Here is a 23,167-nt window from a genome sequence, read left to right on the forward strand (position 1 = left end):
GTGTTGCCGCAGTGAGAGCGTCAGGACAGACTGGATACTGTAGTGACAAAAACTCTTCTACTGGATGAGTTAAACCTGCTGACATTTGACGGGCTCTTATGAAAATGACATGCAAATACATGTAAACATGACCGTTTTATTGTTTGTTTGACCTTAATGCAAAAAGAAATTGCATAACTTAAGAGAAAATACACGTGAACATTGTCTCATGTCCTAAAAAAAACAAAACAATTTTGAATTCGACTGAAATATTTTCGCTCAACATTTGAGAAGAAGCAGAAAGAGCGAGGATAAACGGACAATTTTCAGTTAAAGGGAAACAGATTTAAGGGGTTTAATTAGGAAGGTTTGGCAGAGGGAGGGTGTTACCCTCTGCTGGACATAAAGTCACCTCATGCTGGTCTCATAAAGCCGCTCCAGTGTTTCCACTTAGGCACGATTGTTCTGCTCTGACGTGTTCGCACAAAGAATTCACTGTTCGGATCGTTTCTCCGCTCTGAAGTCAACACCAGCTGAGCTGTGACTGAACATGTGGCCGGTAGCCAGGGAGGTGTGTGTGTGTGTGTGTGTAATCCTTTCTATATGTGTATGTTGAGTGTGAAGTGTGTCTTCTGTGCAGCAGGGTTAAGATTTTGGGTCTGCGCTGCGGCGTTTGAGCTTCTCGGGGTTGTTTGAGGCCATGTGTGAAAAGTCTCTGAAAATGTCCTGGTAGGTTTCATCACCTGAGGAATGAAAAGAAAATCAGGAAGTGAGTGAATATTGCCACGTAAATTTCACAAAAGCATAGAAACCCCAGGGCAAGCAAAATCAAAAGAAATCGGATTAATGCCATCTTTAGTCGAATCATCTATTTTAATAGCACGCAGCTGATTTTAAGCCATAATATCATTTCATGCAGGGGTGTCAAGAAATGTTTAGTTCAGGAGCTGCATGCAGCTCATTTTCATCCTGAGTGACTAAAATTGTTCCTTTATAACCTATAAATTTTAAGTTTTTCTTTGTTGTGATCCAGTGTATTTGAGATGAAAATGTCTATTTCCACAAACGCCACAATATTTCTACAATTGTCTCGTGAGCTATTTGGAGCCTCTTGTGAGCCGATTTTTGGCCCCACGGGCCGAATGTCTGACACCCCCGATTTAAAGCTACGTCTTTCTCGGAAAGGAGACGTTCGGCTTTCGTCGATGAATCTCCACCAACCAGCTCCCGGACACGTTCAGAGCTGCAGCCTTAAAAGCCAAGACGACACATGCGACTGAACAGATGAACAGAAATCTTGCATGCACATGCACTTTACCTCGTAGCTCGCAGCAGGTGGCACACTGCACAAGCGGCTCAGACTTCTCAGAGGGGAACGGGACAAAGGCACATGAGTGCGCAGCGACAAAGACGGACAATGACAAAGCACAGCACGTTAAAGACTGACCAGCAGTTGTTTCAAGCAGACAAAAACATTGCGTTTTCCATTCTTTCATGACTGACAAGGTCACAGAGAAACAGGGGTGTGAAACATGGGGCCCGCGGGCAAAAAAAAAAAAAAAACGTCCCACGGGTGGGATGACCTTGCAGAGTGTGGATGTGTCCACTAGGGGGCAGTAGAGGACATAATGCGACACACCCAGAACTGAACACATGGCCACAATGCGCTTAGCCGAGAGATCCAGCAGAGAAAGCTCGCCACCCTATTGCTGGCAAAAGCTTTGAAACATGCATGACAAAGTCACCAGAAATCCTGTCTTCTGAAGCAACGAGCTGTGCTTGACACTAGTGTGAAGAGTATGAAGAGGAACACCGCGGCAGGACTTAAAAGTACATTATGTACGAACTAAAGAGGTTAAAGCTGTTTTTATATTAAAAAAAACCTGATTAAAAACGCTGTTTCAGGTTTTCGTCTATTCTAGATATCTCTTCCTGAAAGCTACTTGCTTCTGATTGGTGCAGCTAATCAAACACTTTTGGCACAAACCCTCGATTCTAACCGGAGGACAATCATGAAAGAATGGACTCTGCAGCTTGAAATGACAAAATGCAAACATAACATGACTGAATGTAAAGCTGGAGAGCTACAGCACAGATCCCTTGGACCTGGATGACAAATATTTACATGCCGCTAAATAAAGAAAATATCCTGTTCACTATTCACAGAATAGTGCGAGAAAATATTTCTTGACATAAAACCCAAAACTGAATTTAGCTTACATCACTGGAATATAAAAAAAGACAAGATACACGGTAAAAGCTGTCCGATAAAGTCAGCAGTCTGTACATAGTGGATATAAAATATCCAAAATATATTCAGAATAGGCCTGAAAAGATCCTATTATATACTCATTTACTGAGTTCAACAGTGGATTATTAAAAAGACACACATGAAGCACTCTGCTGACAGTACAATACGGTTTTAAAGTGCAGGACGATGTGCGTTTCTAATTCAAAGTGCATGTGGCCTTTTAATAATGAGGTTTCAAACAATGTGTCCTCTGTCTTTCCTCATCTCCAGCCTGTTTTTCATTTATGCCTTTTATTCTCGTCGTACCCTGTGTTCCAGCTCCTTCCTGTTTCACAAGAATCAGTTTTTACTCGTGTGTGTGTGTGTGTGTGTGTGTGTGTGTGTGTGTCGGTGTGTCGGTGTGTGTGTCGGTGTGTGTGGTGCTTGAGTCTAATCGTTCTGGCCGCCCAGTGCCCATCCACTTATATGGTTTTTAAAGGCCTGCAGGCCCTTCCGAGTGTGAGCCAGCCCACCTCCACTTCCACCTCCACCCCCACCTCCACCCCTTGTCCCCCCAGATCCCTTTTCCCCCGAGTGACCTGATTGGCCAAAAGCTCCGTCCATCTCCCGCATCTCCTTGTTCATCTTGGCAATACGCAACCTGGAAGACACAACATTGATGGAGAAGATTTGATGCGTTCTGTTTAACGAAACAACCTTCCAGCTGCAGACTGCAACGCTTCCAGACACATTCGCTGTCTGCTGTACGCATTTTACTAAAACTACAACCGACACTCGGCAGAGCGCGGACCTTCGCCAACGCCACATGGCAACCGGCGCTGATCTCCTCAATGAGGTGCCCCACTCATCTGCATTGTATGGGACATTTTTTCACAGTTTTTTGGGACTTATTCTGAAATGGTTAGATGTTCACGTCCCAAAATCTAATCGTCTAATTGGTCCTTGGATGATGACAAATCATCCCTGAAGATTTCAGACAATTCAGGTTAATAAAAGTTTGTAAAATACATACAAACAAACCAATGAATAAAAAAATAAAGGCAGACAAAAACATAACCTTCTGCCCCAACTTTGGTTGGCGAGTAACTTACAGAGTAACGATGTCGGCGTTGGCGCTGTCCACGGCGATCGTTATCGGATCCTTCTTGTTCTTGTCTTTGGCGTTGTAGTCGGCGCCTCGTTTCAGGAAGAGACACACCAATCTGGGAAGAGACGGCACCAGAGGCTGTAAACACGGCGGCACGTATCACTCTCAACCAGTACGCTCGTGTGTGTGTTTGAGCACCCCCCTCACCCCGTGTGGCCCAGGATGGTGGCGTGGTGCAGCGGCCCTCGTCCGTTGCTGTCCGCCTGGTTGACGTTGGCGCTGTTCTGCAGCAGGAACTCGCAGGCTGCCAGCGCGTTCTGCTCCAAACACAGGAACAATGGAGGTAAAACAGTGCCATAATAACACTTCAATATAAACTTGAAGAGGATTTGGTTCTAATTATGGGAAATGTTTAGGTTGCACTGTACTTTGAGTATGATCTAACAAACACTTCCTTGAAATGTGTATATCAAAACATCAGCGTTAATAATCTCTAGATCTCCTCCTAGATAGTTTAAAATATTCAGTGAATTCAAAAGGCAGAAAAACAGAGCTTCACACTCGCTATGAAATTAAATGAATCCAAGACTTCCGAGCGCTGTTCTCACCACGGACACGGCCTGTATCAGCGGCGTGCTCGACTCCTCCGTGGCGTTGACCCAGTTGACGTTGGCGCCGTGGGCCAGAGCGTCGGCCATGACGGGGAAGTTCTGCAGCGCCGCCGAGCGGTACAGCAGCGCCCCGGGGTGGAGGCCGCTCAGATCCTCCTCTTCCTCTTCTACGTCTGAGGAGAACAAGGGCTTTTTTGATAAATCTGTTGAATCGTGTCACAAATCAATAGAGTGTAAAGTTTAGGACGTTATTAGGTTGGATGTGTGTGTGCTTGTGTTCTGCCTCACCGTTGTGGGAGCTCGTATTGTTCTTCTGGTTGAGATCACTGGGGTTTAGCCCTGAGGAAAAACACAGCTATGATTAGCACTTTATCCTGCAAACGGCCCAAACAACAGCTCACACACACACACACACACACACACACACACACACACACACACACACACACACACACACACACACACACACACACACACACACACACACACACACACACACACACACACACACACACACACACACACACACACACACACACACACACACACACACACACACACACACACACACACACACACACACACACACACACACACACACACACACACACACACACACACAACTCTCCCCTCTAAACCTGTGGGATTACCTACTTTTGCTGCATCACCAAGTTTGGGGATTTTGCGTGTGTTTGTGTTTTGGAAGCGTCAGCGGGAACAAGCGATTAACTACACAACAACAGAGCAACCAGCAGCTTTTCGACCCGTTTGCTAAGGAGGTTACCTGTGACCCGGGGCAGAGTGGCTCGGTTGGGTTTGGGTTTGAGCGGCGGGCGCTGCACGCCGCGTTCCTGTGTGCCCGCTCGGTTCCTCCTGGCGCTGGAGCGCCTCAGCAGGGGGTTCCTGCCCGTCTCTGGCAGCTTGTGGATGAACTTCTTCTCCACGTACTTTGATCGGATCCATGACTCCTTGTCTCCTCTGACGGAACGAAATGAAAAAGAAGAGACGTTAGGTGTTTAGTAAGAATGCTGCAATGGAGTGTTTCCCAACAAAACGGCACAAACAGTAGAAACAGAGGAAACTGACATGCGAGGCTGCAAACTGCACCACCGATTTCACTCCACAACCAGCAACAGTATGAACTGAGAAGACTTTAAATTAAGTCTATTAATTAAGTTATAAATTCACCAGATAGCCAGCGGAGATGGGAAACAGCAACCGGGTAAAGCAGGTGGATGGATGGTTGGATGAAAAAGACATCCACCTCGTTTGGTCAGTATGTAATCACAACCATATTTAAATTAATTGCAGTATTTTTCACGGAATTCAAAATTTAGATGCGGGTAAATAAAAGAAAGTTTTGATACAAGCCACATCTCACCTCAGACACTGAAAAACTAATCATGAATAGTTTTAACAAATATCAGCAGGAGTTTAATTCAATGTAGACGACCTCACTATTACTTTTTTTGTTTCCTCCTTTTAGGATTTAAGACTCTTTTATTCCAAAACGGCTTCTGCTTTCTATTTTTTAACCTCTGTTCTGAGGGTCTGTATAATTTTTGCTCTCTCCAAGTGTAACATTCCTTTGCTGTGACGGCTAAATACTTAATTGTAGTGCTTCAACTTCATAATTGCAACTTTGGCGTAGATAGCATTACTACATTTAAAAAGGTGGCAGAGCCTTCACCCAGTGACTTCTTATTGACCATTTTTGGCAATAATCTTTAAGAACATGAGCAAAAACAAAAGATGAGATGGTGTTTCCATGTGAGCGCTGACTGGACGTGACTGAAGCGCATGCTGCACCAAGCATGAGGACCTCACAAGTTCCCGTGCGGGTGACGCTTTGGTCACAATGGTAAACGTCTGTGTCGTGTACCTGCGATACTTCCTGTCTGCTGCGACAACAACACAGAGAGAAGTGAAAAATTTAACCCTGGAAGGAGATGTAGACTGATGATAAATGTGTGACTTTTATTTTTACATCAGCCATCGAACCGACCATGTTCTCGACATGCAATGGTTCTGGGATTGTGTGATGATTTTCACTGTTGGTCCTCGTGTGTTTCGGGCCTCGTTCAGCTTCATGTAAGCCCTAAATAGCCACGACTTACTTGTAACTTTTATAAAAAAAAGCACATTGTCATATCAAAATAGTACCGACATTATAAGTTCACAGACCTTCATGTGATGTCTACAATCCAGCAGCAGGAGGAAATAAGGAACATACATGTCTCATGGTGAATAAAGTGAGAAAATAGGCCTCTCAAAAGTGTAACAACAATTAATTGCCTACAACATGCAAGTTAATGCGTGGCCTGATTCATTCTAAAGTTTCTGCTTGAGGCAGGTGTGGCACCGCCACATGTTCCCCACATCTGTGGTTTACTGTCTATGAGTACATCTGCCAACAAGAAGAATAATAGTAAATTAAAGCCACATGTGAAAAAATAGCAGGTATATCTTCCTTCAACCTCTAAAAATATGAATTTATCAAACTGTTTCTGGAAACAGGATGCCATCACTTCATGGGAAATTGCTTTAAAGCTCCTTCACCTTCCTAGTTCTTAATGTTTTGACTCATGTTTGAACTAAAACGATCAACTTTTTGCACATGATCTCTCCTTACTTAACAGTTTCTTTCAACTGAAGAGAGTTTCCTTTTTACAAGTGAGCCAATCAGCATGTGCGAAAGCAGCGTCACTCTCCTTCAAGGACATATTGGTTGTGTACCTGGGACTGGACGGATTCGGCTTCTTGATGGTGATTTCATCAATTCGAGCCTCATAGATCCTGTTGATCACCGAGTTTCCTAATTCACACATCAGCTGAAATAAGAAGAGAGAAAAAAAAAAATGATATCAGCGTTTTTTGAAGAAACAAAAATGAGGAGTGTGTAGTTAAAGATAAACTTACCTTAATAAGCTCGGGTTCCCAGGAGTCGAGAGTGAGGGAGCGCACTTTAGAGAAATGAACTCCCAAGCTCCTGTCAAACAATAAATAATGTGAGGAGTGGACTCATTTCAAACAAAGTGTGTGTGTGTGTGTGTGTGTGTGTGTGTGTGTGTGTGTGTGTGTGTGTGTGTGTGTGTGTGTGTGTGTACCTGTGTATTCCTGAGCAGACGATACAGAGCGTGATGCCCAGATTGATGGAGGCCCAGTCCGGCCCGGGTTCCCCGCAGTCGCAGCACTGCTGGTTCCCGGGAATCGCCTGGACCTCCTCCAGCGCCTTGCACTCCGCGTTCTCTTGATCCACGCCTCCTCCTCCACCTCCTCCTCCGCCCAGCAGATTCCCACTGGACACTGAGCTGCAGCGCTGCCTCTGATGACACACAACGCACAAAACCACTGCCATGAAGATTTTTTTTTTTTTTTTTAAAGTGTGCGTGTGTGCGTGTGTGTGTGTGTGTGTGTGTTCTGACCGGGCTTTGTGTGTCCTCTCTGCGCTCCTGAAAGGCGGAGGCAATGCTGTTTTGGACGGCGCTGATCCAACCCTGCTGCTGCCTTTCTGAGTCGGCCTGCAATAGACAGCACCTACACACACACACACACACACACACACACACACACACACACACACACACTTACATTCATTCTCTTCACAGTTACACCCTAAAATCAGCCTTAACCTTAAAAATATTATCCAGATTTTCAACAATTCATTCAGCTCTTCATCAGTTTCTCTGATGGGATCTTAAATTCTCTCCCCACTGTGACGCGAGTCCGCAAAGGTTGGTGTTCCAGCAAGTTCAGGTAACCGGGAGTTTACAAGAACAAGGCCACAGATACACGAACATTCAAACAAACAGCAATCGCTCAAACACACGGATGCACGAAGCCAAGCCGCCCACGCACTCACTTGGACGGCGAAACAACTTCAAAGCAGAACCGTCTCTCGTTTTCTGAGCTGGGCTTCACTGTGCACAGACGCAGATCCTCCACCACAACCGTGGGCTGCTCCTATCAGACAGACGTGGAGGTGAAACGTCAGAGGCGTGTGTTGCATGTTTGAGTGGTTTCTCAAAAGATATTTACCTTGAATTTCTTCTGATACACCAGCTGATTCTTTTGTATTGAGAACCAGCGTCTGAAGGTGACAAAGATCATGAAGTATTAGTGTCGCTACAGTTCAGCAGCAGATAAGATAGAAATTAATGCTGCAGTTTCCCTGCGTTTTATTCAAATGACTGACATCATGCCAGATGGTATCATAGTAAAGCTGCTTTCGCACGACAGTGTGAGAAACTACTTTTCACACAATGTGGTCAGTTCTCTTGAGACGGACACTTTCGGTGAGTGAAGCAAGAGAAAACATTTGTCAGGGATTGTTTTTTATTTCTGTTTCTGGACACGTGTATGTTTACACTTTGCACTTTATGGTTCCCTGTTGCGACTCTTCCTGTTTCAGCTGCTCGTCTCCTCCACTGCGCTCACTGCTCACTTTCAAAAAGCTGTGTTTTCAGTGACTCTGAGCACCATTGTCGTGTGAACAGAGTGTAAACAGAGTGTAAGCAGACTCCCAAAACGCTGTGAAAGTTTTGCCTTTTCACTTGAAAACATTGTTGTGTAAATGGGGCCGAATGCTAGTTTGCAATCTTTCATTTCAGCGTCATCAATAACTCAACTCGGGTCTCAGCCTTGTGTTATTTCTGAAACGCTTAACAAATTTGTTCAAACATCGATAGTTTCTTTGAAATTTTTACAATTCATGCTCTTGTGCTCTTGCCCGTTCTGTGTACAGAACATTCTGTGTGTCTTGACGTTGAATGAACTGGTTTCATTTGAGACTTTGGGCAGTCTCTGTGAGGGACATTTTGTACCTGCTCCAGGTTTTGAAGGCGTTGCTGGCTCTCTTATACAGATAGCCCTCCATTGCAATCCCATTGGCTGCATCGGCGTTGAAATCCATGATGGAGTCGTCGTAGGAGACGTCCTTTAAGTATGCGAGAGAAAGAAAGTCATCGAAACAGCTGGAATGGGATGAGAAAGGTCTGGATGGAGTGCCAGCCGAGCTTATTTGGTTGAAGGTTTCATGGGAACACAAAGTCTGAGCTCCTCTACTCATCCCACAAATGAAAGTTCCTCATAAATGTGGCATTTTTTTTAGAGAGGAAACAAGTTTCTCACAAGCACCATTAGGACAATCAAACCAAACTTAAATTTCATTTCTTTTTGTGCTATTTTAGTATTTAATAAGCAACATAAAGAAAAATCTTCATCAAGTTGAAACTGTGCATTGTTTTTTGTTTGTTTGTTTTAATGAGCGCAAACATAGAACCTGAACAGTGGTATGAAATGTACTCAAATCAGGTTTCCTTCAGTTGTAGGTTGTTTCCATCAGTCATGCAATTATAACTTCTGTTTACTTAGAAAGTGACAACTGCTGCTTATAGTTTACAAAACTAGAAACCAGCTACAGTGTCTTGATGGAGGACACGGAAAATTTACTTCATTTGACAGCTTGCACTATTAAAATGGGTAATTTAATCATTCTGAGGGTCAGAAAGATATGAACCTCATTCAATGAGAATTATGATTGAGCCCATTTCAAAGAAGGATTTACGATAAGTACAACAACTAACTTTTAATCCTCAGTAGTGTGTTTGATATTTTCTATCTTGAAATGAACTAATACAGTAATTTGAAGGTTATTTAAAGCACCGATGAACCAGGCATCAATTACAATCATCCAACCATTACTCGTGAAATGATCTATAAGTACAATGTGAATTCTATCGTTTACAGCAGGGGTGTCAAACACATTCATATCAAACAGATAAACTTTCCCATACATACCTTTTTCTTGATCGCTGCGTGGCGTTGCTCCATGTCTCTCTTCTCCCGGGCAGAGTTCAGGACAAACTGGGTGTGCTGCCAGTGCATGGATAGACACAAATATTATCCTTCAAAAATTGAAAGCAGCTGTCTTTAATATAACTCTCAACAATCAGTAAGACAGAAAAACCCAGAGAAGCTTTTAGAGAACTGGTGAGCCATTCATTATTACTGTAGGAACAGCTGATGGCTAAACTACAAATTGAACTAAATGTTATTAAAGGTCCCGTATCAGTTTTTCAACAGTTTCACAGAAGTTCCAGAGGTCCAACAACACTGTTTCCAAAGTGTATTTCCCTAAATGCAGCCTTGGTGCTGAATTTCATCCAGTCTAAAAGTCCCTCGAGTGACTCTACTGAGAACAGGCTGTTCCTGTGTCTGTCAACGTCGACCCCATGGTTATTCATATTATACAGAATTTCTTCAGTTTATCAGTAATCTTAGTAAGTTTTTATCTCCCTGTGTCAGCGTCAAACTGAGAATCCACTACCAGAGGAAGTAGTTATTTCCCCCCATGATGTCATGAAGGGAAAAAGCGCTGATTCGCCTGTTTGAGTGCACATTGACTAAAAAGTGGTACAAGCAAGTGAGGGAGATGACAGACTTTCTTAGCATCTGGGGCCTCATACACAGGCTATGGGGACACATAGAAAACAATTAGAAAGTGAATTTTGCATATGAGACCTTTAAAAATCCCCAATAGGACACATTATTTTATCATACACTTTCCTATTGAAGGGAGATCGGCGTATTCACAGGAGGGTGTCGCCTCTGCCTACAGGAATTAGGAATTCTTCAATATAAATACGAAGCCAAGCTGAAGAACAAAGGAGGTGATTTCTCCAGCAAGCAGCCGGTCCAGCATTTCATTCCCACCTCTCGCCGTTATCTGCTGCATCAGCTCATTCTCCTTCCTCTCACTTCCTGTCGAGGTAGGAAAAGCCTTGCAGCCGTTTGACTCTGAATTTTGTTTCCTCTTTAGATTCATTTAATTTTAACATAAACACTCTGCAGTGATGCTGCCCACCAAAAAAAAACTAAAAACAGCGTCCAACAGTCGTCAAAGAGGGTGAAGTAACACACACACACACACACACACACACACACACACACACACACACACACACACACACACACACACACACACACACACACACACACACACACACACACACACACACACACACACACACACACACACACACACACACACACACACACACACACACACACACACACACACACACACACACACACACTTGAACATGTGAAACATTTCCTGTTGTTGCTCGTTTCTTCCTGTCACAATGAAAGTGTGATGTCATCTTGTGATTCCTCGAGACGAGGCGGGACGCAGTTTAACCCGGACAAAACGGAAACACAAAGGAAAACAAGAGACTTCATGCCTTTGTTTGCTTTTTTTAAAACTCTATTCGAACTACACATTTTCAGACACTTTATAAAAGCGTAAACATAAATTTCCTTTTGCTAAGTGTCTTTTTTTTCCTCCCCCAGCTGCTGCCTACTCATCAGTTGTGCAGAAGCAGCTTCAGTTGTGGATTTTTTGTGCTGACAACTCAAACCGAAGCAAACTGTTACCTCTTCGTTCAGTTTCTGCCGATAGTCGTCCAGCTGGGACAGAGACTGGTGGCCTTGTTGGAAGAACTGGGCCTGGGCCTCCATCAGTGACAGCATCTGACCAGGAGACAGAAGAGAACTGTCAAATCTAGAGGAAATACAGAAGTCTGTAAAAACCACGTGAGAATTCCACTCACTGCCATCAGGATGTCTGTCTTCTTCTTGGCTTCGATGACATTAATCTGAAGCAAAAAAGGAAGCTGTGGTTAAAGTGGAGAGCACTCCCGAGCCAAACCGATTGTCGTATATCACATCCAGATGCTGAGCGGCAAGAGATGAAGCAGTTTCACCTCCAGGACGTAGTCCAGGGCCTCGGATCTGAAGGCCTTGCGTGCGTTGAGCAGAGCGCTGCTGGCCTCCTCCACCTCGTGCTGCTTCCCCCGGGGGGCCTGAGCGTTCCTGGACAGCGCCCCCTCCAGGGCTTCGCTGCTGCGCTCAAACTCCTTCCGCACGTCCTTGAACCGACGCACATCTCTGGAGAGCAAGTGAGAAAAAGTGGACAGTGCGGTTTGACCTTTGTGGCTCTCTGAGCATTTTGGGCCGATTCCATATAGAAGTTCACAGAAAAGAAAAGTGCTGTGGAAATAAAGATAAACTTCTCCCCGACACGTTGGCTTCAAAGAACAAAGCTCTATTTATGAATGTCAATATTACCTGCAGACTTAAACTAAACAGAGGAACACATCTAGTTAGCTTTATTCACTAAAACACATAGAAAAAAAAATTCAATTTAAGTTTTTTCTTTGAAGATTTCAAGGGGCTAGGAAAATAGAAAAAAAAAATTTAAAAATGGAGAAAATCTGAAAATAAAAGTGACTAAAGGAATAAAACGAGACTTTTCTGTTAAGTTGATTTAATTCTGTTGCACAGTTCACTAGAACGAGATGATTTGATTAATTTGGGTTTATGTGCATAAATATCATCCAACGTTAAGAGATCAATCCCATAATGCTTTGCAAAGATGGAGTTTGTTGTTACATTTCTTTTGAACAGGACGATAAAACGTTTCAGAGCAGCGTTGTTTTCTCAAGCTGTGTTAGACATGGACGTGCTTAAAAGACGTGATTTCTTTTCTTTGTGGTCATTTAACCACAGGCAGTTAATCCTCTGTTTGGTGCTTTAAAAATTGTTCTATTTAAATTTGTTGGTCAAATATATATTTAAAATATATTAATTCATTCATTTATCTATTATTCTTCAATGTCTAATTATAATCTACTATCTAATCCAAGGTTACTTTTACTAAACTCAAAACACTGCCACTCATCAATTATTTGACAACATACATGCATAAACATTGGAAACAGTTTTATTAAGCTCTTCCTCTCTTTTTTTTAATGACATTATTACACAATATACTATGCTGAGGTCCATTAATATTGAGATTTCCATTTAGCGGTGACTCACTCTCGGTGGTGACTGGAGGTTAATGGATTAAAACTATGTGCTATTGTTATGTGGTGTTAATCTATGTGGATGTAATTAAAGCCCACACAGGGAAAATAATGGCTTTTCTGCACTCCTGTTTATTTGAGCACAATCTCAGTAACTAACGAAGGTGGAATCCCCTCTCCAAGTGAAGCTAATGACGCTTCACACGCTCTCCCACGGCTTCCTTTATCTAATCTACATAATTGTTCCCATTAAGAGGAGTCGGCGGATTGTAAGTGAAGGCTAATGGTGCGCAGACATGCAGGGAGTGTGAGGCAGTGTGAAGATGACAGCAGAGCAGCAAAAGGATAAGATTACACAGGCAGGAAGCTGAAAGTGAAGCGCACTCACTCCTTCACAAAGTTCTGCAGCTTCGTCTTGACCGACTTCTGCGTGGTCTCGATCACCTCCTGAAAGGAGACAAAAATCTCTCACAGTGCGGGCGGGTCGGCTGCTGAATGTCAAATATGAGCGCCGCAGTCTTGCTTTGACCACATGATTGCAGCTGCTGAATGTTGCAACGAGGAGTCGGTGGCAGACGGAGACGCACTCACCCCCTGAGTCTCCAGGATGACTGACAGCTTTTTGGAAAACGTGTCCAGGCAATCCTGCACAATAAATTGGTCACATTACACTCACAGCAACTGTAAAACGTCTCCGCTCGTGGTCAGATTCTCTTGTCTCGCAACGAGAGTGAAATCTGTGCAAAGTGACACAGTGTTGGAAAAATACCAGCGGAGATAAGACGAGTGTATAAATAACTCCCTGGTGACTGGCATGTCAGTGCACTCTCCTCACCGCCATCATCTTATCCCCGGAGCAGTGGGGTCCGAGCTCTCGCAGCCCGTTGACGAAGCTCTTGCTGGTCTGGCAGTAGACTCGGCCCGCCTCCAGCATGGCCTGGCATTGTTTCACCAGCTGCACCGCAAAATCAGCATCACATTGAACAAACAAAGAAGATTGACAGGGATCCAAACTAGTAAAGTTGATTAAATAGATAAATTAACATTCAGGGTCTAATTGGACAGATGATACGAAACAGTCGTGACTCAAAAGCTTTATCTCTGTTTGATGAGCTGAATAATAAAAGTGCCATACATAAACAACATTGTTTATACCGTTCGTTCGGCATATAAGCATGATTTCAGCAGAAAGGAAGTGAGTGTGGTAAAGCTACAGTCCTGGCCAAGAAGAAGTGACATGTTTTGTCTGTTCATACACGTAAACTATAGTAGGGGTGTTCAACCTTTGGTTCTGCAGCCACACAGACTCTTCAGCTCCTCTGTATACCGGCTCCATGAACATTTCACAAAAGGTCATGTAAATAAACATTTTCTCATCATTTTGATTTCATTCGCATTCCACACTGATTCTCTAAACGGGTCTCATCTGCAGGCGAACAAAAGTAAAACACTTAGAATAGCTTCCTAAAAATGGACATTATTCCAAAGAATAATAATATAGGAAAAATAGTCAAAATAAAAGTAAATTAAATCAAATTTTCTAGTATAGCCTTGTTTTTAGGAAAAATAAATTGAAGAAAAAAATGGGAAATAAATACCTAGTATAGCTAAAACGGCTCAAACTGCAACGATAAATAACTAAAGCAACAAAAAAATTTTGCAAAAAATACATAAAATGACTCAAGTGGGAAAATCCATGAAAAATAGTGGATAGAAATTGAGAAAAATCGCAAAAAAAAAAAAAAAAAAAAAAGCCACAAAAACTAAAAATGTAATGCCATATATCTAAATTATAACTGTGACACTTCATGAATGCAACCCTGCAAGTGTTTATTTCTTCATTCCAGATAATTAACAAGTTCCAGCAGCTCCAGACAAATTTTATTTAGATGAAAATTGCTAACGGCTCTTTTGCTCATGGAGGTTGCAGACTCCTGCTATAGACTGCAAATAGACACACTTAGGATGCCATTTTAATTGTGGCTGTTAAAAGTCTTTACTTTTGTATGACATTATAGACAATTTTCACACTATTGGTTTCTACAGAGCCCGTTCTTTTCTTCAGGTGCTGGTGGAGACCAAAAATGGAGTAAAAAAAAAAAAAAAAAACTTGTACAGAGAAGCTGCAGTCGCTAAAAATGTCCAACACTTGGTCTAACTTAGTGTTGCAGTGGACTGGAGACAAAAACAATGAAAGGCAGGCTACAACTGAAACATAACTCCAACTTTTAAGTCTTACTGACACACCTGTTGCCATCAAACATGGTGCAATTCCAGCTAAATGTGACCCATGTTTATTTTACAATCGGTCTGAAATTGAGCGTGTCGCAGCACGGCGCCATGTGGAGCGGCAATGACGCAGAAAATAGAAATGGATTACACTTTTGATCCAGTCTCTTTCAACAACAGTGAAGAGAAAAAAAAAATCCCTTTCATGCCACCTGGGCCATTTCTCTCCTGTTGGGAGTCCATAAACACTTGAGACGTTTGCTCAAGGGCACGTGCACAAAGCAGATAAAAAAGGAAGGTCTTAAACCCAGTTAGTCCAGTTTTTTGCACTACGTCTCTCTGCTGCCAACATGAATCAGTCCAGGTGCGGTTTCGCGGGTGTTACAAACGGTAGAAAGTGGATCTGCAGACTCAGACATCATGGGAACGCAACAGTTTCGTGTTCAGGAAACCGAAAGGTGGCGTTTGATGGAGACGTTAAACTACAGCATGTATGAACGTGAGGCACACAAAGGAGAACAAAGGCCGTTGTGTTGAAGCAGAACCAAGTGGCAGGACAATGTGATGGGGAAGCAACACCTGCAGCGACTTCCTGATTGCCGTCAGGTGAAAAATACCCCAAACACCAATGGTACGTCTCACTTCATGACCGTCTCACATGAGAGAAATGATCGTCTGGATGAGTGGCCGTTTGTTTGTTTGAAGTGACGGGAACGCTTCTGAAAGCGGAGCGCTGGTTCAGACAGTGTGGTCTCTCTCGTCGTACCTTTTCCAGCCGCGTCTCCAGTTCACTCACGTCGTTTTGGACGACTTCGATGTCAGCTCTGGAAGAGACACACAAGCAGAGACACAGTCGTCTTCAGGTGATTCGAGAAATGACAAGAGTTACGAAGCAATGTGTGCAAATTCATTCCATTCCCTCCCTCAGATGTGATAACAATGCTCCAGATAACAGAATAAGCTGTCTGGCATTGACAAAAAAGACTCAGCTTTCATCAGTGCAAAGCACATTACTAAGCTCTGCAGCTCATCCCACAAATGCACGTTCATGCATTTGGTTTGGACCGATTTGTAAATGAGCTGCAGGCTGCAGCTGCTTTCACACTTCCTCAGCTCAAACCAACTTTCCAACATCATCACCATTAGTTCTATTCTGAGTTGATTGTGTAACTTCTGCAAGATCACTTCAATGAAATAAACATTTAATGATGTGACCGTGGAGACAAACGCTGAAGCAAAAGAAAGTGACAGGCAAGGTCATCATATATCCTGATATCTCATAATAAATTGATGACAAACTGTCCCAAAGCTGCGTTTAACACCACTTTAGTAAAATATTAAGAGTTATTAATCAGAGGCTACTTCAAGGTTCCTTATTCCTAATATAAATGATCTACTAACAAAGAAAAATCCACCAAATTAAAATACGCATTAACTTCTTGCAGCATATCATCCTAAATACTGTAGTAGCTACGAATTTAAAAGCTCTACTTTTATTTAAAGTTGTTGTTTTTTTGCAGAGCATTGTATAAATTTCTACACTTCAATGTTGATTCCCAAATATCCATTCGACACATTTGCACAACAGATGGACTATTTCATCACATTCTTGCTGTTTGACATCGAGTAAATCATCCACATATTTTGCAGCCGCTGCCGTTTTCAGCGCCGCGCATCTTTTTCCCGCTTGTACTTCACTGCGACTGTGAACGACCGCGTGCACTTATTTTAAGACAGTCGAGAAACTCTGCAAGATTTGTAAAAGCATTCCTGAGGCTTTGGAACAAAAAGCCGGCGCCGACCCGCATATGACGGCGCAAACAAACATGCGAGCTGCGAGAGCGCGTGATCGATTATGTTGTGCTTTTGAGGACAAGTTGGAGCTTTGTCGGCGATGTCTCAGAAAGTCTGAAGTTACTATCTCTCTCCTCAGAGCCAAAGCAAAACCGTGTGGTTTCTGCTGCCTTCCACCAACAGTACAGAAATACAGAGAGACAGCGGCAACGGCAGGAAAAAAAAAGAAAAGAAAGAGGATCGTCTGAGGGCAGAGAGGAGAGAAGCGGCCGGACAGACAGTAACTGTTTGTGTTTGTCAGTGTGGGGAGGCTTCAACCAAAGTCTGAGGTCACCAACTCTTGAAATAAGACTAAATGCCGAAGCCAAAAGAGGAGACAGCCGGAGAAAGAGGAGAAAGGAGGCTTAAAAACAAAAGGTACAAAGGAGGCCTCAGTGGAGAAAAGCTGAAAGGTTGATTCAGTCCAGAGATGGATCCTGTTCTCTGCCCCTGTGTGACTGACACCCACCAGAAAGGCAAACGAAGACAAGAGCTGAGGCTGAGTTTCCGCCGTGGTTCTCCCCGCAGAAAAACAGGCTTCCTGTCTCCTGTTGATCACCTCGGCACATCTCGCCTCACTTCCTGTTGCCCTCCCGCATCGTGGTTGCCTTGGCAACAGGATGTCGCGCGTTCGCGCGGCAATCTCAACCTGTCAACGCAATTTTACTCCGTCCTGCTCTGTTTAAGCTCCAGAATTCAAACTTCCCTCTCTCTCTCTCTCTCTCTCTCGCTCCTTTTCCTTCCCTCGACGTGGAGCGTCGCCACGGCGGCTGCCGCAGGCTCAAACTTTCCACTGCCGTGCAGCAGGCCAAAAGAAACCTCGAGACTGGCAACGCACGGCGAAGAGAGTGAAGAGGGAGGCAAACACTCAGGATTAAAATATGTCATATCAGCTGGAAGGGACAACAGCAGTCACTGTGAGTCAGGCGAGATGCCAGGAACTGTCGGGGGCACACCCAAGTCCTGCCAAGCTCTCTCTCAGCTGCTTGCAAAACCGCCGCCGAGGTACTTCCCTCTCCATTACACCAGATGCTGATGTTGAAAGCAAATTAATTGTAGCATGTCGCCTACATGCAGCAGGGCCACAGTGACAGTTTAGTGAGGAAGCTTCAGCGAGCGTCCAAAAAGCAAAATGTGTTTCAATTGACTCAAACGGATTTCATTGGTTCGAAAATAAACCATGACTCATCAAAAAAAAAAAAACTAAACAAATAGCAGTGACATGTTGCAGTGTGACCTTACATTGAGAGCAGATGGGGAGAAGCCATGATAAATAACTTGTAAGAAGTGTTTGAAAAGTACCGATAAAGCAGCTGAAGTATTCCAGGGTCATACCAGTTAACTCTATGTGAAATAGTTTGTACTGAACCAACAATGTATTTGATTAGAGGAAGACAAAGTTTGTATGTTAATTCTTAACAGTAATGAATTGTAGCTTTGACACGTGCCGTTAAACTGAGTCGAACAGGAACGGTGGAAAGACGGCGTGATGGAGTGAGATAGGACCGCCACAGGGTTAAAGGCTAAAGTGACACTATATAGCATGAGACAACAGGGGTTAGTGTTGTGGTGAAATATGTCAGGTATATGTGTCGGGTGATGGTGGGCTTGTGGTTGGGACTTTTTCATTTCCGTGTGGAGTATTTCAGTCAGTGAGTGTTCTTAAAGGTTAAATGCTCTAAATAGTGCTGTAGGTAGAAATGGGAATTCCCTGTGATGGAGAGTCACCATGTCCACTGAAACTCAAAGTGTTGATAATCCCACCCGACTATAAGGAGCATAAATTGGCTAAGAAAGCGAGGAAATGTAATATTAGTAATGAAAAAATAGAAAGCAAATAGCTGATACAAATGTGTGGAGTTAGGGTGGAGGTAATGTTGCTAAACTGTTGTGATGAAATTGGTTGAGTAAAAGTAGTGAAGACGACAATTGAGGAACGCGCACTATTAAAAAAAATGGTGTCAACTGTGGTTGTGTAGCTATATAGGCAAAATTAATTTATTCATATGACATCATTCAGATATGACGTGACTCAGGGTGATTTATAAACACTTGGAAATATTCTAGGCATGCAGAAGATCAACATAAGAGGCCCAAGAATGGATCCTTGAGGAACTCCACATGTAGTTTCTGTTCACATTACTTCGTAACTGTCATAGAAGTTTAAAATTAGCACAGTGCGAGACGAGCTGTTTAGTCACATTTAATGTAAAACATGGGGACCTGTTTCTGCATTCTGCAACTTGAAAATCTAAATAATCTAGAATTAGGTTTTCGGGCTTGTTGCACAAAAAAATTGTAAACTCAGACGGTTGAGTTTCTGCTCATTTTGGAAGTGGTTCTGGTTTTGTTACCGAATATCTACAATGTTCTGTCAACTCTCTTCTATACAGATTAGAAAACCTTTACGTGGCTGTTTGTATTACAATGTAGTGTGCACCGTGCCGGGAATCAAACCAATGACCTTTCCATCAGTGGAAGTCAACCAGTTGAGCCACAGCAATCTGAAACTCTGCATGTTGCCTTTAAATTGCATTCTGGGTAAAAGTCTGGCCTTCTCACTTGTGGAAATACAAATACTCAGATTACTGTGATCAAGGTTTGAGATACTTTGTTTGATTCCAAATGTTTACTCGACTTTTGCAAACCAAATGTTGCTTTAGTCTACGTTTGTTTATATACATGTAATTAAGTAAATTTATATACTTTGCCTAAGAAACGTGGATTAAAAGTAAATGTCACTAATAACTGAATAGTTTCTGAGAAAAGTACTTTAGTATTTTTACGTGTAATCCAGTGTAATTTAATAAGGAGCTGTCCTTACAGACGCCCTGTAAGAGCTTCCTCGTCTGAAAATATCCTTATCATAACGTGAAACATCGGCGTGTTTCCATGTTTGTGCGTAATTGTTGAGCCATTCCTTCCACTGTGCGTAATGGAAAACAGGTGACACTCTCACCTGAAGCGTGGGGAGTCCTTCAGACACTCCTCAAAGTCCAGCTTCACTGTCATCCCTGCGTTTTCTTTATAATCTCCGAATCACAAACAGACTCTTCTTTCCTTCACTGGCTCCTGGAGGACACTGACAGTCAGTCTTCTCGGTTTTAAGGCTCCAAGGCGGCAGCTTTGCGCATTGTCCAATTTGTTTTTGTCCTTCCTTTTAAAGAAGTATGAACGTGTATTCCGCTCAGGCTTCTTCTTTGTCCGATCTTGTCACCACTGCTGCATGAAAAGAAGCGATGTTTGCTGTGTTATTATCATCTTATCCGGGAAATTATCCGATGCAGATCTCCGGATGAGTGTTGCGCCTGTGTGCGACGCGTAGTACTGTCTCTCTCTCGTCCTCTCTTAGTCCAACCCTCTCATCTCAACATTTCCGGGTTTATTACTCATGGCAAATTGTGGTCTTGAAGGAGGAAACTGCAGAAGAAAATGAGAGGCTGATCTAAAATGTTTCTACACCAACCCCATCAGGTTGCATCATGCAGCACATGTCTTTAAAAAGGTCTTTAATCTCACTCTGTAACTTCATATTATAACTCCATGTGCAATCTCTCTCTCTCTCTCTCTCTCTCACTCTCTCTCTCTCTCTCTCTCTCCCTCTCTCTCTCTCTCTCCCTCTCTCTCTCTCCATGCTGTTTGGTGTAATCCACTGAGATGTGGAGATAAACTGGGTGTGTATTCTTGTCTGGCAACCTTGTCAGTGCTTTTTGTTTTGCTTTGTTTGTTGTGATGTAATTTAACCTGCTTGCAGTTAAAGGTTCCCACTGCCCAAACACACAGTGTCTGCCCAACAAAAATATGAAGCAAGTGAAGTCATGCACGTGTGTACAGTTATAATTATGTAATCATATGTAAAGGTATCACTATCCAGTCAAAATTGTGCAATTAAAAACAATTAGCCGAATCGTTAACAATAGTTGGAGCAACATATTCCCGAACGTTCCACATGTTTTGATGTGCTTTTTGTGTCTGTGCTCCCAACGGGGCTGGACTAGTTATTAGCAGAAGAAATGGCAGAGAAATAATAATAAAATAAAGCGGCCGCCTAGGATAGTAATCGTTGTGCCTTGCCACTAAGGCAGGCACAAGAATAAATATGGAGCATAAACAGATAATGTATGGACAGAAGAACAAGTTGGATCTTATTTCAGTGACGCTCAACTATAAAACAACAACGTCCTCTGAGAATATGGACTGGGAGTCATGACGCTCTGGAGGAAACGTTGTTATTGTCCATCTACCCATGTGCAGAAGAACTATTTACTACGGCCACCGTGCACATGCACAGGAGCTACACGGTGACAGAGTTGGGAGCGTTTTCAAAAAGTTGTGTTGTCGGTTGTCGGAGCACAGTTGTTGAAAGTTATCCATTTTCACTTGAAAACATTATCTTGTAAAGGCGGCCTAAAACATGGTGACCTGTTCTGGATAAAGTAGTAACAGCAGCACTTACACAGAAAACTGGATTAATTACTGTCTTGGTTTTACCTTTTACAATATATGATTAACCCACTGGCCAGAATTGAGCCTCTCAGGGCTGTTTTGTAGCCGCTGGCCAGACTACCACTATACATCTAAACGTTTCTCCTACAAAATCATGCACTCATTTTGATATAAGAATTATAGACCTACTTTTTTTTTTTTCGAAGCAACTTGAGGCTGTCTCCAAAATATACCAGCATCCACTGTTTTGTGCATCAAATCGTATGTAGAAATGTTTCATCCTGGGAGCTTTTTATTCCCAGATAATTAATTCTATATTGTATAGCGAGAGAGTCTTGCTCTGGGTATCAAGCAAAAGAAACAAATGTTAGTTTTACTGTTGCTGTCTGTCTTAAATTGTATTATTCATGTCAAAATAAATTGTCCAACAAAGATACAGCAACATTTGTACTAGGAGAAGGCAAACTGGATGTTGGCATGTGTTTTCTGCAACATTTCGGCCAGAAATAGACATTATATTGCCATAAGACTGAATTAAAACATGAGATAATTTACCTCTGTGGGTCAAAAATATATAGGACAACTGTGTTCTTCATGATGAGTGCATCTGAAAGTAAACTAACAGTTATTACATGAAAGCCTTTACATACTAAGTCAAAACTGAGTATTGATTATGACAGTAGACCAAAACTGACAACACATTTATTTAAGCATAATACCTACCCGGTTGGAATAACATCATTAAAGACAATACCAGAATGCATTAAGTTATTCTGAACAAATAATCCAAAATTCTGCAGATGACAAAATTACCTTAGAAATAAAAAAAATCTTAGCAAATAAGTCAAGCAACAAAATACAAAGATCCAGAAAGAAAAAGCTGACTTTATGAATGCAACTTAAGAAGTTAAACCTTTTTAAGTGAAAATGATGGGATGACACTGATTCAATCAAAACTATGTAACACAAAGGGATTTCCTGTGTGATTACAAATCTACCTCACTACTTTTAAAGTTAGCAGGTTCAGTCACGTTTATTTTTCCTGTGGGCATAGCACAGCTTTAATAAGGCACTTGTCCCACACACCATAAAAAGACAAAACAACATGTTGGGCAACATTAAAGGACAAAACTCCCCTTTGTTATTATTGTCACCACAGACTGGTGGAGTCAGAGTCTGTGGTTGAATGGTGAGCAGACAAGTGTAATTACAGAAACTCGACACCGCTGTCTATCTATCTATCTATCTATCTATCTATCTATCTATCTATCTATCTATCTATCTATCTATCTATCTATTAGAGGGTTTGGCGCCCTCTGCCGCAGCCATTGCAGCTACGCAGGGTCACTGACACTGTTTTGACGTTTTCTTTCTTCACATTTAATTCAGTTCGGAGAGCACTTTTGCACTGAAAGACCCCATCTCTGTTTGTTTCAAATCAAACCAGCTTTAATCTCTATCGGAAATGTTCAGATATTTCCCCCAGGCGTCACGGAAAGGGCGTATTGAGGTTTGTTGTTGCTATGTTGCTTCATCAAAATAAATAATCCGGGGATGATCCCTCGAGACAAAGAGGTTTGTAACGGCATGTGTTGTCTCATTCAACAAAGTCCTGGGGTATATTATACTGATGTTAAAAAACAAAAAAACAGGTGTTAAGAGATCATTTAAACACGATTTAAAGAAAACAAAATAAATCACGAAGCTTCATTTAGCGCCATGAAAACAGGCTTTACTGTTTCATTCACTTTCCACAGCTGTCTGTTTCTGGGCTCAAAACCATAATCCGCCTGTCCGTCACTCCAAAAGCGCGCAGTGGCATTAAAGTGCGCGGAAACCCGCGTGTGCGTAAAAGGCGCAC

At 42.6% G+C, this 23,167-nt stretch overlaps 1 protein-coding gene across 2 annotated transcripts; it reads right to left on the bottom strand.

Annotated features, from left to right (window-relative positions):
• Nucleotides 1-116: 116 nt before the first annotated feature.
• On the bottom strand, nucleotides 117-20,491 carry acap1 (ArfGAP with coiled-coil, ankyrin repeat and PH domains 1). 2 transcript variants are annotated; one of them, XR_013936219.1, is made up of 23 exons: nucleotides 19,820-20,229; nucleotides 15,794-15,851; nucleotides 13,634-13,753; nucleotides 13,390-13,443; nucleotides 13,187-13,245; nucleotides 11,695-11,878; nucleotides 11,542-11,586; nucleotides 11,366-11,461; nucleotides 9,728-9,802; nucleotides 8,752-8,864; nucleotides 7,967-8,018; nucleotides 7,791-7,891; nucleotides 7,354-7,465; nucleotides 7,036-7,253; nucleotides 6,848-6,917; nucleotides 6,665-6,759; nucleotides 4,713-4,906; nucleotides 4,217-4,267; nucleotides 3,926-4,101; nucleotides 3,525-3,634; nucleotides 3,322-3,432; nucleotides 1,298-2,870; nucleotides 117-722 (listed from the first exon to the last, which is right to left on the bottom strand). XR_013936219.1 is itself a non-coding variant. In XM_080486042.1 (23 exons), the coding sequence occupies exons 1-23, from the start codon at nucleotides 19,870-19,872 to the stop codon at nucleotides 625-627; spliced, it is 2,307 nt and encodes a 768-aa protein (XP_080342168.1). In that variant the 5' UTR covers nucleotides 19,873-20,491; the 3' UTR covers nucleotides 117-624. The 2 variants fall into 2 exon arrangements, 1 of the variants encoding a protein (XP_080342168.1); XM_080486042.1 differs by having other exon boundaries at nucleotides 2,809-2,870; nucleotides 19,820-20,491.
• Between the last annotated feature and the right edge of the window lie 2,676 nt (nucleotides 20,492-23,167).

Source organism: Lipophrys pholis, assembly GCF_963383615.2.
Source record: "Lipophrys pholis genome assembly, chromosome: 18".
Taxonomy (NCBI): Eukaryota; Metazoa; Chordata; class Actinopteri; order Blenniiformes; family Blenniidae; genus Lipophrys; species Lipophrys pholis.

What these genes read in the sequence shown, in the direction of transcription:
- acap1 (XM_080486042.1), bottom strand. Translation starts at nt 19,872, where the DNA reads ATGACAGTGAAGCTGGACTTTGAGGAGTGTCTGAAGGACTCCCCACGC. An exon ending in CAATACGAGCTCCCACAACG is followed by an intron (nt 4,102 to 4,216) that starts GTGAGGCAGAAC and finishes TGTTCTCCTCAG; the next exon opens with ACGTAGAAGAGGAAGAGGAG. An exon ending in AACGCCGACATCGTTACTCT is followed by an intron (nt 2,871 to 3,321) that starts GTAAGTTACTCG and finishes TGTGTCTTCCAG; the next exon opens with GTTGCGTATTGCCAAGATGA.